Source organism: Schistocerca cancellata, chromosome 2 (genome assembly GCF_023864275.1).
Source record: "Schistocerca cancellata isolate TAMUIC-IGC-003103 chromosome 2, iqSchCanc2.1, whole genome shotgun sequence".
Lineage (NCBI taxonomy): Eukaryota > Metazoa > Arthropoda > Insecta > Orthoptera > Acrididae > Schistocerca > Schistocerca cancellata.
The window spans coordinates 281,005,028-281,021,432 of record NC_064627.1 but is presented as its reverse complement, the minus strand read 5'-3'; the positions used below and the strand labels follow the sequence as shown (position 1 = coordinate 281,021,432).

The 16,405-nt window shown below is 38.4% G+C and overlaps 1 protein-coding gene across 4 annotated transcripts in view; it reads left to right on the top strand.

Moving 5' to 3' along the window:
- Positions 1 to 16,405, top strand: part of LOC126161620 (sphingomyelin phosphodiesterase-like) — a 361,860-nt gene that overhangs the window by 49,178 nt on the left and 296,277 nt on the right. For all 4 annotated transcript variants that reach the window (XM_049917579.1, XM_049917578.1, XM_049917581.1 and 1 more), the window contains exon 2: positions 9,658 to 9,815. In XM_049917579.1, the coding sequence (XP_049773536.1) occupies positions 9,658 to 9,815 (158 nt within the window). The remainder of the gene's footprint in view (positions 1 to 9,657; positions 9,816 to 16,405) is intronic.

Genomic DNA, 16,405 nt, shown 5'->3' with positions numbered 1-16,405 from the left:
ATTTCTAAAGTTGTCTACATCTTCCTCAGGTTTCAGGCTATCCCCATATCATATTTCATCAAAATTGTTGCAGTGGTTTGTCATTAAAACAAAGTAGACAGGGTTACTTTCACATTTACAATATTAATGTGGATAATATCATGCATTTACTCTTTAACATAAGGTACAATATTTTGTAATTGGTTTCAAGGCAGCATCTGCAACAGACGACAACTGCCAGCCCTGTTTGCTTGTAATTAGAGCAATTGTTAATATCTGGAACAGAGATTGCTTTACTCTTCTCACTAAGTGAAACCAAGCTTATGGGTACCTTAGCCACTTTGTCAGTTCCAATGTTATACGTGGTCTTAGCAGGTAGTAGACCAAAAATTTTATTTCAGTTTTATGATGGATACGAGTAGAATTTGGCAAAGTACTGAAAGACCTAAGTGAAAACATGGCCTCCTGCAGTGGACAACATTCACTCAGAATCATTGAGATCTTTGGAAATGTGATACTGCAGTGCCTGTGTTATTCTATATCATGACACAAAGCTCCTACTGACATGCATGTGTATCCAAAGGAACAGACACTGCATCAACTACAGCCATTAAGAAATATGTGAAATGTATTTACAGTTATATATATGGATTCCCATTAGCTATTTAATGGAATGACAACATTGAAAATTTGTGCTGGACTGGAACTCAAATCCAGATTTCCCATTTATCATGAGCAGTCGCCTTACCATCAGGCTATCCCAGCATGACTCACAGCCAGATCCAAACTTCCATTTGTCACCAACAATGTGTCTACAACCTATACTCGTACATCCGTTATGTATATTCCCATACAGTTGAGACAATTTACTTGAAAATCACTTGTCTGGTCTCAGAGGATAAATATGATATTTCCAGTGCCTGTGTTATTCTAAATTGCAATGCAACGTTCCTTCAGATTTGCATGCGTGTCCAAAGGACCAGGCACTGTGGCAACTACAACCATTAAGAAATATATGAAATGTATTCGCATTTGTGAGTATGAACTACCATCAGCTGTATAATGGAATGACAACACTGAAAATTAGTGCCAGACAGGGGCTTGAACACAGATTTCCTGCATATCACGAGCAGTAACAACATTTGGCTATCTGAGCATGGCTCACAGCCAGGCCCAAACTTTCATATTTCATCAAACACGCGTCTGCAACCTATACCCATACATGCATTATGTATATTTCCGTACAGTGGAGACATTTTGGAATAACACAGGCACTGAAATATCGTATTTATCCACCAGCACTGACCAGCAACTGTATGGGAATACACATAATGGATGCATGATTGCAGGTTGTAGGCATATGGTTGATGACGTTTGGGTCTGGCCATGATTCATGATCAGATAGCCAAATGGTAAGGCAACATCTCGCAATAATTGGTAAATTCAGGTTCGAGTCCCAGTGCGGCACAAATTTTCATTGTCATTATTCCATTATACAGCTGATGCTAGTCCACATTTGCAACTTCAAATACATTTCATGTATCTTTAGGAAAAACAGTTATGACAAAAATACTCCACCTTGTGTGGGACAGGTGAAGTGCCCTTGACTGCATGGAGAATATACTAATTCCAAACAAAGCAGGTGCTGACAGTTGTAAATATTACCTACCTACTACCAGTTTACTATAACATGTCTGCAAAATACTGGCAGGAGTTATTATGGAAGACTGTAAAATGCTATGAGCCAACCCTGGGGAAGATCAATTTGTGTGGTGCAACACAAGAGGCAATACTGACCCCATGACTTATCTTAGAAGAAAGGTTAAAGAAAAGCAAATCTTCAGTTATAGCTTTTGTAAATTTAGAGTAAACTTGTGACAATGTTGACTGGAATACACTCTTTGAAAGTATGAAGGTAGCAGGGTTAAAATACGAGAAGCGAAAGGTTATTTCCAACTTGTACAGAAAACAGAGTGTAGTTATATGAGATGAAAGACATGAAAGGGAAGTAATAACTGAAAAGATAGTGAGACAGTGTTCTAGCCTATCCCTAGTGTTATTCAATCTGTACACTGAGCAAGCAGGAAATGAAACAAAGGAGAATTTGGGAACAGGATTACAATTCAGGGAAAAGAAGAAAGAAATTTTGAGGTTTGCCGTCTACATTGTATTTCTGTCAGAGACAACAAAGTGCTTGGGAGAGCAGCTGAGTGGAATGCATGGTGTCAGGAAAAGGTGTTACAAGATGAGTATCAACAAAAGTAAAACAAGAGTAATGGAAATTAGTTGAATTAAATGAGGCTGTGCTGAGAGAATTAGATTATGAAATGAGAATCAACAGGAGATGGTCAATTTGTGTCTTGACTAATGATGATTATGGTTTTCAGACAATGTTTATAAAATTCAAGGTGTGTAGCATGTATTATCAGCTGAAATATTGAAATAATATTTTATTAGATATCACATTCACATAGTATGTGGAAGTAAAAATAATACGTTGAAAAGTGTACATATTGCTGTAAAGTGGTGCCGCACTTCACTAGCACTATAGGCCTCACGCAATGTTAAATATGTCATAGATAAAAGACAACATCACACCAGTAGAAAGACTGATACAATAAATAAATAAAAAAGGACTGCTGTGTAGCTCCTTCATCTTTCTAACGTCAGTAGTGGAATATTATGACAAAAGCTTGTTGATAAAATGAATGACTTAGTGATCACGGTGATCTGTCACTGCACTACTTTTGCCCATGACTCACTCAGACTGGCCAGAGCTGGAACTAAGATTTCCATGTCACAGTCAATGGCATTCAAGATACTCTCAGTACAGTTAAGGTCAAGTGTTCTGGGAGACTACAAAAGCACCGTCATGTCCATGTGATCTTCCTTAAACTATTCTGGCACAACCAAAAGTGATGGTGTGGTACATTGTCTTGATGAAGTTACAAATTACTGTTACATTGGTGCAGGCTAACAGACATGTGCACATAAATGTAGAGTTATTTTGTGCATTGTTTTTAGTGAAAGATGATATAGACATATCAGAGACACCATTTCCTCCAATGTAAATATTCCCCACCCAGGAATACCTGCACCAATTGGCTGAACAATGTCCTCTTAAAAAGTAGACAGCATTGACTATCACTGTATTTGACATAGCCATATGATGCCATTGGAATGTACTAATAGGTACATCAACTAACCACTCCTGTTGACTTTTTTCCTTCAAGGATGAAACTGCAGTGTTTCTGCTTCAGACTAATCTCTATAGCCTATAATGCCTAGTGAGCAGAGATGCATGTGCAGAATGGTGGCTTCTGTATAAAATTGTGAGTGGGTTGTTGTGGCTGGCATGGTCGCTCACTGGGTACTATTGAGCATTGAAATGGTGAGTTATTTGTTATAATATACTCTGTCAGAAATTGAATGTCCCATACATTGCAAACCCACAGCTGTGCTGCAGGCAGCTGCAGCATTACCTCATGTTTTGCTCATCTTGCATTCGTGGCCATGCCTACAGCTGATACAACTTCCACCCCAGTCATGTGACATGCCAAACTATGCTATCTGCATAGTTGGCTACAGTAGATACACACAGATCATAAAAATGATAACAGATGTGTTACCAGTTGTGTCCAGTTGTTTCTGTTTCTGTTTCTGTTAGAAAAAAAGACAGTGACTAACACAATCATTCTCAAACAGCCAAACAACCTCTGGTCTCCTGCAACTGGACATTAAATCATGATCATTTCTCATCAGTACAATTCAACTTGCTGTTTGTCAACCTAAAGAATATTTACATATTTATTTACATTTTCTTTGCATGGACTCAACATAGCAATGTCTTTTGCAATTGTCTGAAATAACAGCATGACACTTTCAAACTATGTTACTTACTACAGTTTTTTCGTACTACATCTGTCTCATACATTTTACTTTATGACTAATATGCTACTGGTTCATATCACAAGTTACATCTTAAGATTCATTGAATGAATATAAACATTTTTCTAAATTAAAAGGGTTTAATATTGAATTAAAATCAATCCAGTTACATATTCATAATTGGTTCTTGTTTGATAGTTTGCTAAGCCAAATCAAACCATAGGTGTATGGGGTTCAGTCTGTCATTTTTAATTTCATTCTTTTCTATAAGTAGCCATATTTTGTTTTGGTGTTGTGATCATGTACATCACTGCACTTGACAGCTTCAGTTGCTGAGTCACAAAGTATGTACAGTAACTAATTTAAATATGCATACAGAATGTTAAGTATTTTTGCTGAATGAAAACTTGACAAGATGATTCTCTGTGTCCTATCCCACATATATGTTGTAATCTACCCCTCCCTCACATGACTTGTTGATTGTCACTAACTTCAAAATAAATTCTTTTAATAAGTTTTGAGAGGAGTAAGACTAACAATAAACTTTTTTACTTATCTTCTTTTCTCACAGTTGCCTCCAGTTCTTCACGTCTAGGGGTTGATTCTTGAAGCTGAATTTTTTTGATATCATAAGTTCTCATGGTTCCAATTGATGAGATAACTACTGAAAAATTGCCTGTTTTTATGTTGATTTTTATTATTTAACATTTTTCTATATCACACTGTCTTTACAATGTCCACTTCAAGACCAAAAATTACGTTGTTATTGCCAAAAATGAAAAACATGTCCGATCACATCAGAGACATGGCCACTACTAACTCATTCTGCAGTAGTATCAATATTCCAAGAGTTTACAAACTTTCTAGACAAATGACTTTCTATTAATCTATTCTGTTATTTTATAAATGAATCCAGAAATAAATTTAATAAATTGCGTAATTAATGATATAAATTTTAAGTGTGCCAAATATTTCATAATATTCAAATATTTCTAAAAGAAAAGCAATTTTAACTGTACATCCAAAGCTAATCTAAGCAATATCCACACAAATGCAGACTGTCACAATTATAACACAAGGAACAAGAATGATCTATCTCCACATAGAACAAGTAAGAAGAAAATTAAGTAATTTCCTTTTTTGGAATATAGCCTGAAATATACCACATCGTGTACAAAATCATATGAATTTTTTTTAGAAAAACAGCTGAGATAATATTATCCTGTTTAAAAGATAGAAAGTATTTCTGGTATTGATAGCTTCTGTTGAGCCAAAGAAATGCTAGAGGAGGATGTCCCTTTAAATATCATATTGTTCTTTTCATTTTAAGTGGACATCAGCTGCACAGCCCCATAATTCATTCCATATTTAAGAAGGGAATAAATAACTCCATAGCATATTATTTTAAATTTACAAACTTGCAGTATGCATGTCTTACATGCTTCTGAGTTCGTGTTCTTCTTACTTGTTCTATGTGGAGATAGAGCAATCTTGTTCCTTGTGTTATAATTGTGACAGTCTATATTTGTGTGGATATTGCTTAGATTAGTTTTGGTTAAGAGTACACACTTAAGTATATAGTTGTTTTGACAGACTTTGTTGTCATCTTTCGTCTTCAGGAATTTTTGTTGTGAAACAGGCTCATTGTGAGTTGAAACCTCATGCTAAGTTTTCATATTAGTGGATAAACTGTAGCACATCATACAAAGCTTTGGCAGAAATAAAATATTTGCAATCAGAGAACACCTTGTGTACATGGCCATGTTCATATAGGTAGCACTCACAGATGACTGTTAAGTCTTAGAAATCATAATATACAGTAAAACATACATTAGATAATGTGGGAGTAGGGAAGATAGCCATAGTCCCCAACTGCAGAATTTGTGGGGAGAGTTCAGTTTGTAGTGAAGCAGCCATTTCACTGAAATTAACTATGCGAAGTTTATATTCAGTATGCCTACGTTCACAGGTGATCTAGTCTCTGACTGGCTAGCATGTATTGGTGTTAGGGCAGTTGGTTTCATGGTTGCATATGACTCATCTTAGACCCAAGTGTTTTTGCAACCATATGATCCATGTGAGTAGAGGTTCAGAGCATGAGTAGCATACACACAAACCCAACCATCCAAAATGCCTCATTGTCACTGGTTGCTGTGGTCCTGCTGAAAGAATTTCTGGCTGGCCTTATTCGTACCTTTGTTTACATGCTACCTACTTTCCTCTGTTGTCATATTTATATTTCAGAGAATAAGTTGTCTTCTCATATCAGATGACATTGACGTTGTGAGTTCTTCATCTCACTCAGAGGTCCCTTTCTCTTTTACCACAAACTGCCGCCCTCGTTCTTCTACCAACTGTTGATGGGTCTGAGACAACAGGGGTTGTTTGTGGTTCCTGAGTGAGGAGTCACTCTATTATGGACAATATAAAAGATACCTCTTGGACATGTCACATCTTCAGAATTTTCAGTTCCATGACCTACATATTTTTAAGAACTTTGCACTTTTGTTGCTCCTAGATGACACATTTCTGGTGATGACAAAGTGGTAACTTACTGATATAATAGAGGAACTTCAGTAACAACATCTGAATGTGTGTTTATTTGAGAACCTCTCAGACAGCAAATGGTCACAAAAGCCCATAATTCTCATCTGAATATACAACTGTTAAGGCTGGTATACACTTTAACTACCTTTCTCTCTCTTAAATCAAGTGCACACATTATGTGATAATGAAACTGCACTTTTGTTTCTTTTTGGAGAGAGGAAGAAGTACATACTTACAGAAAAAAGGTAACTTATATTTTAAAAAAAGCTTTTCTAGTGTCAATTAAGCATTCTGGTAGCTGAAATCAATAATGTTCTCTTGAGATCCTGGAACTTGTGTATTTATGGACAAATACAAATGTTCAGGATGTAATATGAATAATAATGCATATCTTCATTTTTTTTAATCCAGTTTTTTTCAGTGTTACAGACAAATATTCCAATTATAGACTTTGCATAAACTTCCTCAAAATAATTTACAACTATGTCAAGTATACAAAACCAAAACTAGCTAGACAACATTTTAAAGAGTCTGAATTTACTGAAGGTGCCTCATTGAAAGCTAAATGGAGACTTAATTACTGACTGAATTCTACCACAGATTTTTGGTTACTGCCTGTGGCACTGGACATAGCAACTATTCAAGGACTAGTTTATAGCTAGACAACATTTTAAAGAGTCTGAATTTACTGAAGGTGCCTCATTGAAAGCTAAATGGAGACTTAATTACTGACTGAATTCTACCACAGATTTTTGGTTACTGCCTGTGGCACTGGACACAGCAACTATTCAAGGACTAGTATAGGAAGGATTCTACAAAATATTAAAGTACAGAGCAGTTACATATTGAATAACAACGTATCGGACAGGTTAATAAATAATACTTATACATATCTACCAATGGAGTTCTTCTCATAATGATTAATTATACACACATCAAAAGAAAAATTATACATCCCCTTGGTTCCAAGAGATCCGGAACCTGTATAGAAAATTGGAATAGAGATCAACATAAACATCATTTCTGCCCTTTTTATTGCTCATGAAAATCACATATTGCATGTTGTACCACCATCCAGTGAGACCTTCAGAGGTGGTGATCCAGATTGCTGTACACACTGGTACCTCTAATACCCCATAGCATGTCCTCTTGCATTGATGCATGCCTGTATTCATAATAGCATACTATCCACAAGTTCATCAAAGTACTGTTGGTCCAGGTTGTCTCAGTCCTCAATGACGATTTGGCATAGACCCCTCAGTGTGGTTGGTGGATCACGTCATCCATAAACAGCTCTTTCAATCTATCCCAGGCATGTTTGATAGGGTTCATATCTGGAGAATGTGCTGGCCACTCTTGTTGAGTGACATCATTATCCTGAAGGAAGTCATTCACAAGGTGTGCACAATGGGGGTGCGAATTGTCAATGAAGACGAATTCTTCACTAATATTCTGCGGATATGGTTGCACTATCAGTCAGAGGATGGCATTCACATATCGTACAGCTGTTATGGAACCTTCCATGACCACCAGCGGTGTATGCCACCCCTATGTAATGCCACCCCAAAAAAAGCAGGGTACCTCCACCTTGCTGCACTTGCTGGAAAGTGTGTCTAAGGTGTTCAGCCTGACCGGGTTGCCTCCAAACACTTCTACAGTGATTGTCTGGTTGAAGGCATGTGCGACACTCATTGGTGAAGAGAACATGATGCCATTCCTGAGTGGTCCATTCAGCATGTTGTTGGACTCATCTGTACCGCGCTGCATGGTGTCATGGTTGCAAAGATGGACCTTGCCATGGACATCAGGGGTGAAGCTGTGCATCATGTAGCCTATTGTGCACAGTTCGAGTCATAACATGATGTCCTGTGGCTGCACGTAAAGCATTATTCAACATGGTGGCGTTGCTGTCACGGTTCCTCTGAGCCATAATCTGTAGGTAGAAGTCATCGACTGCAGTAGTAGCCCTTGGGCAACCTGAGGGAGGCATGTCATCTACAGTTCCTGTCTCTCTGTATCTCCTCGATGCCCGAACAACATCACTTTGGTTCACTCCGAGACGCCTGGACACGTCCCTTGTTGAGAGTCTTTCCTGGCACAAAGTAACAATGCAGATATGATCGAACCACGGTATTGGCCATCTAGGCATGGTTGAACTACAGATAACACAAGCCGTGTACCTCCTTCCTGGTGGAATGACTGCAACTGATCAGCTTTCGGACCCCCTCTGCCTAATAGGTGCTGCTCATGCTTGGTTTTTTAAATCTTTGGGCGGGTTTAGTGATATCTCTGAACAGTCAAAGGGACTGTGTCTGTGATGAAACATCCACAGTCAACATTTATCTTCAGGACTTCTGGGAACCAGGGTGATGCAAAACTTTTTTTGATGTGTGTACATTCTTATAAAGCCACTGCTAGATTTTTATGTGTGCACTTTTCTAGCCAAGTTCAACAAGGTTTCCCTAAAAGCCAAACCTTTGTATTAATGATATTTCCTTAACAACCTTATTTTTCTAGTAAAAATCTACATTTTGCAATATAAAATTGTTAGCACTGTGAGATAGAAACATTCTGTTCTAAAATTTGAATAATTATGTAACAACATTTTTTGGCAGTGGTATTTCCTGAATTTCAAAATTTAGAAAAAGTGCAGGACATTTTTTAAATAATAGAGAATCAGGGCTTTCAAATGTGATGTGTCAATCCGAAATAGTTATTTCCAAAGTCAATATTTCAAATGAGGGCTGTTTTTCTTAAACTTAAATTTTAATAATTCCATGAATGTAATGTTTTTGGACAAAATACTTATACATTCTCATCAGTTAAGTCACAGTTTCATCCTGAACAGTAACAGTTATAAAAATGAAGCTTATGGCAGTATTTGTTGGTATCACATACATGGTTGTACTTATCAAACACAAAAATATTTGCTTATTTCAGAACAAAAATGAAACACCGTAATTACAGTCCTATATTATACCTTGTATGCAAATTTATATATTGCTATTTGTAAATGTTTTGATAACATTATGGTATCATCAGAAAATATGATTTTATTGTGATCAACATAATCCAAATAATCACATAACAATGAGCATCAGTATTAGTGTGATACTTCACATAAAGAAATTTTTCATATTACAAGAACATCAATATCTGTCACTACATAAAAAAATACTCTATATAAATCCTCCCATTTTGCACTTTATTACCTTTTTAACACTGTCAAACTCTTTTTTGCAGAAGCATGGAAGCACAAGGCTTTAACAGAGATGTTTATGAGTGGACTGGAGACATTTCATTCATCAAGAGTGAAGACACCTCATTTTCAAGAGGCATTGCATCATCTCACCCTGACAAATCATATTGAGTCAGAATATCTTACAGATCTGAGCCCAAAGGTATGTCCTCAAAGGTATACATACAAAACATAAATTGTCTTTTAAATCATGTAGTATATGCAGTATTAATTTGGCTCACCTACATTTTCTGGACAAAAAGGTTTTCTGCAGCAAATACAACATTGTGTTTTTGATATCACCTATAACAAAAGAGACTAGGAATTTTTCTACAGGTAGTAATAATTCAGTGTGGGTGCAAAATTTTCTTTTTGTCTTCTGTTCTTTTATTTTAATGAGTCATCAGCAGTGATACCATTGGATACTGGGCATTTACTTCCTTGAACAATGACAAAAAAGGATTTTGCCCTCTTCATGTTTAAAGGGCCTATACTAAGACATACATGAAATGACTTAGGATCACCACATACATCATAATGTAATAAACATAGCCCTTCCTGGAACTGAGACAACTTCAACCAGTCAGCATTGCATGCAATTATATTTGGATTTTGACTGCCAGCTGGCAAATTACTGGTGTCAGTTAATTTAGAAATTCTACCTTAATATAGATTTAATATAAAACAGGTTTCATCAGGACATATTAACTACCATATTACATGTGACATAAGCCTAGAATGAAAGTCTGTGAATAAAATTTGATGATGATATTTCGCTTTTCTTATTAACAGACAACATTTATTTTGTGCGATGAAAAGGGAATTTCAGTGTTTCCATGGATATTTGCATCCCTACATTTGTGGTACTGCTTTGTCCCTCCAACAAATCCATTTCTCCCAATGGTACTTTCTCCATAGGATAACACTGAGTTGCAGTGTTCAAGGTAACAGAGGGAAGCATCAGTCACACTGAAAGTTTGAGTCACTACTGCAGGCATGTTCAGTTGGCCTAACTCATTAAGCTGACTGCTATCAATAAGGGGGAAACCTTGTTTTGAATCCTTGTCTGGCATCAATTTACATTCATCATCTTAGCTTTAAAATTACTATAGTCCCCAAAAGAAAAATTTGAGCCATTCAGTACTAAAGCTTGTATTGTAACTGATGTTATTTCAGTTTGAATCTCAGGTTAGCTACCCACAATGCTCCTAATTACTAAGCCACTATTTGATACTGTGCATGAAGTCTGACAAAATATGGCAGACTTTGGGTATAGTGGCATTTTATAATATGATTCCCTCAATAAATAAATACACTATAGACAAATCTCAACGTGACTAAAAGTTTGAAACCTTCATGGAGCTAACAAGACATAGGTTAGAAACAAGAACAGGATGCACATAGAGATACTCAAGAAAAGTTATTAATACAGCTTCAACACTGACTTACTTTACATGCCTTGTACATTGCCAAAGTATCTACAGCTTAAGGTAAAATGTACACAGAAATGGCAAGAGTAATGCAAAACTACTCTTTGGATGTGCTCTCAACATCACGCACTGCAAACGTGGAAAACATAAACTGAAACTTCATGACATATACATCCTGGAAATACACATAGTTTTGTCATTATATTACCTCTCAAATGTCATATAAATTAAATAATATGACCAGTGACAAAAATTATAGATTACTAGTTAGGTTTGAATGGGAGGCAGGCTGGTTGTAAGCCCTCAACTGGCCTCCTCCTAACTAACATATGGCTATCACTGGCACCAAGGCAGAAAACACAACACACTGCCAACCTGTCCTCCAACAAGCTCTTATTTGACACCACTGAAGTTACAAATGGCAGTGGTTTGGGGTCAGTGGGATGCATGCTACAGATTGTCTGGCTTGGAGCTGTCCTTTAAATAACCCATGTGTAACAGTTTGTTGTGTCACTGTGGCACCAATTGCTGCCCATATTGCTGCTGCAGATGCATTATGATGAGCCAGAGCCATATGCTGAACACAATGGCCTTCCCTCTTGATAGTGCCACGTGGCCATCTGGAGCCCTTTCTTCATTCTCATGACCACCACTGCCAGCAGTCATGTACATTGGCTAAATTCCTCCCACATCTTTCTGCAGTATTGCAGAAGGAACATCAAGCTTCTCTTAGGCATATTACATGACCTTGTTCAAACACAATGAGGTGCTGATAATGGTGTCTTTGTTACCTTGAAGGCATTCTTGACTCATATCACCTCACCATATCCAATCTCAAAGGTAACTGACACTCAAGACCATTACAGTGTGTATTTAAACCAAACCTGAACTACATCGTCATAGTGGCACTTCTAGTACCACTCTTATGAGACTGGTGTAAAATTTGAATAGATATCATATTCCAGATGCAGGAATGCATATACCAACTTATCTTTATGTCACACAACTCCTTCTCAGTTTTGTGGTCTTTTTTTCTGTCAGTGTATATTGTGTAGGTTAAGTGGGTGGCGGAATACCACTAGGCAGGGGTAGGATACTCCTCATCTCAGTGCACGAAGAGAGGTAGTCACAACACTGGTGGAGAATGTGAAACAGTTGTTCCAGTCCTGGGTGGGAGTGAGTCTTGAGAGGGATGCTCCCTTGTGGATGGACTGAAGGTATGTGGGATGTGGTAGGTTACTGGAGAGACAAGGCATGGGAGAACTGTTTTCAAACAAGACTGGGAGGATAATTTCAGTTTATGAAGGCCTCAGTCAGACCCTTAATATATTTGGAGAGGGACTGTTCATCTCTACAAGTGAGATGACCACAGTTCGCTAAGCTGTATAGAAGGGACTCAAGTGGGTGGAAGCTGTTGAAGTGGAGGTATAATTGGTGGTTGGTAGGTTTGAGGTGGATGGAGCTATGGAGGTATCCACCCTTGATGCGAGCTTCAAATGTGGCTTGTTGGGTTGAGGAGGACAAGTGAACGGAATGGGTGAGATGGTGTTGAGATTCTGGAGGAATGTGGTTAGGATGTCCTCACCCTTGGTCCAGATCACAATGACATCATCAAGCAATCTGAACCAGGTGAGGGGCTTTGGATTCTGGGTGATTAGGAAGGATTCCTCAAAATGGCTCAAAAATGAGTTGACGTATGTTCTTGCCATGTGGTGTCCATTGGTGTACCAAGGACTTGTTTCTAGGAGGAGTAATTTTGAATGAGGATATGACTGGCCATGGTGACCGGGAAGGATTTTGTAGATTTGGAATCAGTCAGTCATTGGGAAAGGTAGTGTTCAACAGCAGCAATCCATGGGTATTGTGGAGGTTGGTGCAGAGAAGGTGGCATCAATGGTGCTGAGCTCTTTGCTGGATGATAAAGGAAGAGGAACTGCAGTGTGTTGGTGCAAGAAACAGTTGGTGTCTTTTATATACATGGGTTAGTTACATGTAACACGCTGGAGGTGTAGGTTCAGAATATCAGAGATGGGAGCACAGTAACTGGCCACAATGGGTCATCCAGGGTGATTGGGTTTATGGACTTCAGGGAGCATGTACAAGGTAGAAGTAAGGGGAATGGTAGGGATTTGGAGAGAGATAGAACTCAAGGGCAAGGTTCTGGGATGGTCCTAAGAACTAAAGGAGACAGGAGATCCTGTTGTATTTCTGGAATGGAGTCAATGTTTCAAGATTTGTAGATGGATTAATCTGCCAGCTGGTGGAGTTCTTCCACCAGGCATTCTCTGTATTTCAAACTGCAGTGGTAGCTCTCTTGTCTGGAGAAGGGATTATAAGATCAGGATCAGTTTTTAAATAGTAGACTGCAGTTCGTTCTGTGGATGTAAGGTTGTTTCTATGTTGAGGGACTTGGAGAATGATTGTGAGACAAGGTTTCATATTAGTAAATTCTGGAAAATTAACACAGGATGATTTTGGAGCAGAAAGGCCAATCACAATTGGATAGAGGAGTGAACTGAGTCAGATACAGTTCAATGTTAGATTTGTGTTGAGTCTGATTCATAGGGTTGGTGGTGAAAAAATATTTCCACTGCAGAGACTGGGAGAAGGAGAAAGGTCATTAAAAAAAGTCCAGTATGGTTGAATTTGGGAGCAGGGCAGAAGATAAGGCCTTTGGATAGGACTGTATTTCTGTGGTACTGAGGCTTTTGGAGGGTAAGTTTATGACTGTGTTTCAAGCCTGTTTGGTTTCTGGATTCTGTATGGTGGAGGGAGGGAGTTTCTGAGGATGAGGTAAATGTAGTAGGTCTGCAAGACAGGGTTTGTAGGGTATGAGGGGATGCAAGAGGGGTTTGGAGGCTCTTGTAGAGTTGGTGTATAGGGATAGTCCGAGGCAGGAGTGGGAGGTGAACAGATTGGAGAGTTTTTTGAGCTGGCATTGTGCATGCAGCTATAGTTCCTGGAGGGAAAAATTTCAGCTTGGGAGTTGAATTGCAGCAGTTTGGGATGGCACAGCAGGGGAATTTTACAAATGGAGAGGAGGTATTTCAAGGAGGTTTGGGCCTGTTTTATATGGTTTTGCAGGGCTCTGGCCTGTCAGAATTTGAACAAATAAAGGTCATTGTAGCAGTAGAGGTTGCAGCTGGAGTTAAATAATTTGATAGTCAGCCTATTTGCGGGAGATACATGAGCTAGGCAGCAAGACAATGACAGTATGTGGGACTGGGTTCTGGGTAAGGATAGGGAAACCTTCCTTTATTGGCACAGATGAACAGAGCATGGATCAACAGTGAAGAATAAAAAATATGAAAAATGGGTGAGAAAAACCTCAAAAAGAATGGAACAGATTGAAGTATCAGGAAAAATGTGAAACTGAGGCAGTGGGATCAATTTCTTTATTCCAGCATCTGCATGCTGACCTCATGTAATCCATTTACATCTGTTACCCTTCTCTTCACACATATCTGCCCACCAATATGCATACCACTACTGCTGTCTTTTTATTTATTTTATTCCTTTGATGTCAGTGTGTTTCCACAACAATATCAGTTTGTTTTTGTCTTTCACTATTGGCCCTACTCTCTCAGGTTTCACCTTTTTTCCCCATACATCATCCATTACATTCTTTTTGTGTTCACCTGTTCACCTCCTACTCCCACTTTGGACTACCACTATCCACCATCTCTACAAGAGCCTCCACACCTCCCTCAGATCCTGTCATAGCCATCAAACCCTGTCTTGAAGACCTACTACATTTACCTCATCCGAAGAAACTTCTTTCCACCACCAACAGAATCCAGAGTGTACTCTATCCAGTATTCTCCTCACCCCTCCCACAGTGGTATTGTGCTACCCACTGAACCTATGCAATATACATATCAATCCCTACCCCACCTCTGCTCCCAACCCTTTGCCTCACGGCTCATTCCCTACAATATACCTAGATGCAAGGCATGTCCCATACATCCTCTTGGGACCAACTATACCATTCTTGTTACGAGCATCTCCTATCCCATCAGAGGGAAAACAGCCATGTGAGCTACAAACTAAGCTCCAACCACTGTGTTGCTTTCTACGTGGGTGATACAACTAACAAGCTGGCTGCCTGCATGAAAGGACACTGCCAAACTATTGCTAAGTGACTGGTGGACCACCAAGTTGCTGAACATTCTGCCCTACACAATGTGCTTCACTTCAGTGACTGCTTCACGGCCTGCATCCTTCCTAACAACACCAGCTTTGCTGAACTGCGCAAGTGGGACTCTCCTTACAACATATCCTTCCTTCCTATAATTCACCTGTTCTCAACCTTTGCTAGTCCCACTCCTCTACAACCAATCTATTCCCTACCCTGCTCCCGCTCCAGCACTATAAAAGCATCCTATTCTGCCAACACACCCACTAGTCCTCCGTCTTCTCTACTTCTCTCCTCTCACATCTTCCTTTTCTGTTCCTACCCCACCCAGCATGGTGTCACAACTCTGCAACTAGCACAACTAGCAGCCTGTGGTGGCTTGTGAATATACATTTTGGGTGTTCACAAATTTTTAGACTCAGATCAACCTGAATGTGTGAAATAGCATCTGTTGTATAACAGTCGTGATTATGAACAAATTTATGCAACTAGAGCCACTGTAAAGAATAGTAATAATAATAATAATAATATGCATAACTTGTCTGACAAAAGAAAGACTCGCTTTTGTGAAATGTTGTTTTGTAGATAATTAAGTAGGGGTTAGAGCAAGAACAAAATAATGGAAATAATGTATAAACTTTCACTACTCTCTGCCTTGTCAACCAAATATTAATATTTCTAAAGTTTTATCACTCATCAAGTCTCCATTTTTGAAGCAGGAGAACAGCATAATCTCTTCTTATGAAATACACTATCCTTCTGTATAGTCCACACAAAAGTTACTATTGATACACCATATGCTGCACTGTACCTACACATTAAATAGATAAAAATATACAGCAACATGACTGACATTCCTTACTTATAAAGAAAATTCATGCATCAGTTTTTCTATCATGCAAATGTCTTGATCACTCCATGATTGAAGTCTGTAGTATGATTCACAAACTTTTTCTCAATTGTGAGCATTGCCAATGCTGAAAACTTGTTCTCTGTTATTGCATTTCAAAGAAAGATTTTTATTCTTGTCAGATCGGAGAAACAAGGTTCAGGTTCAACTGTTGTAACAGCAGTTGTTATAATTATTTTCATTAGTTCACATAAGTGCAGAAATGTATCTAGATCCAAGTTGCAGCATTTCAGTGGCACCACCTGTGCATTGAAAGTCTTTTTTGCTGTAGAGTATTT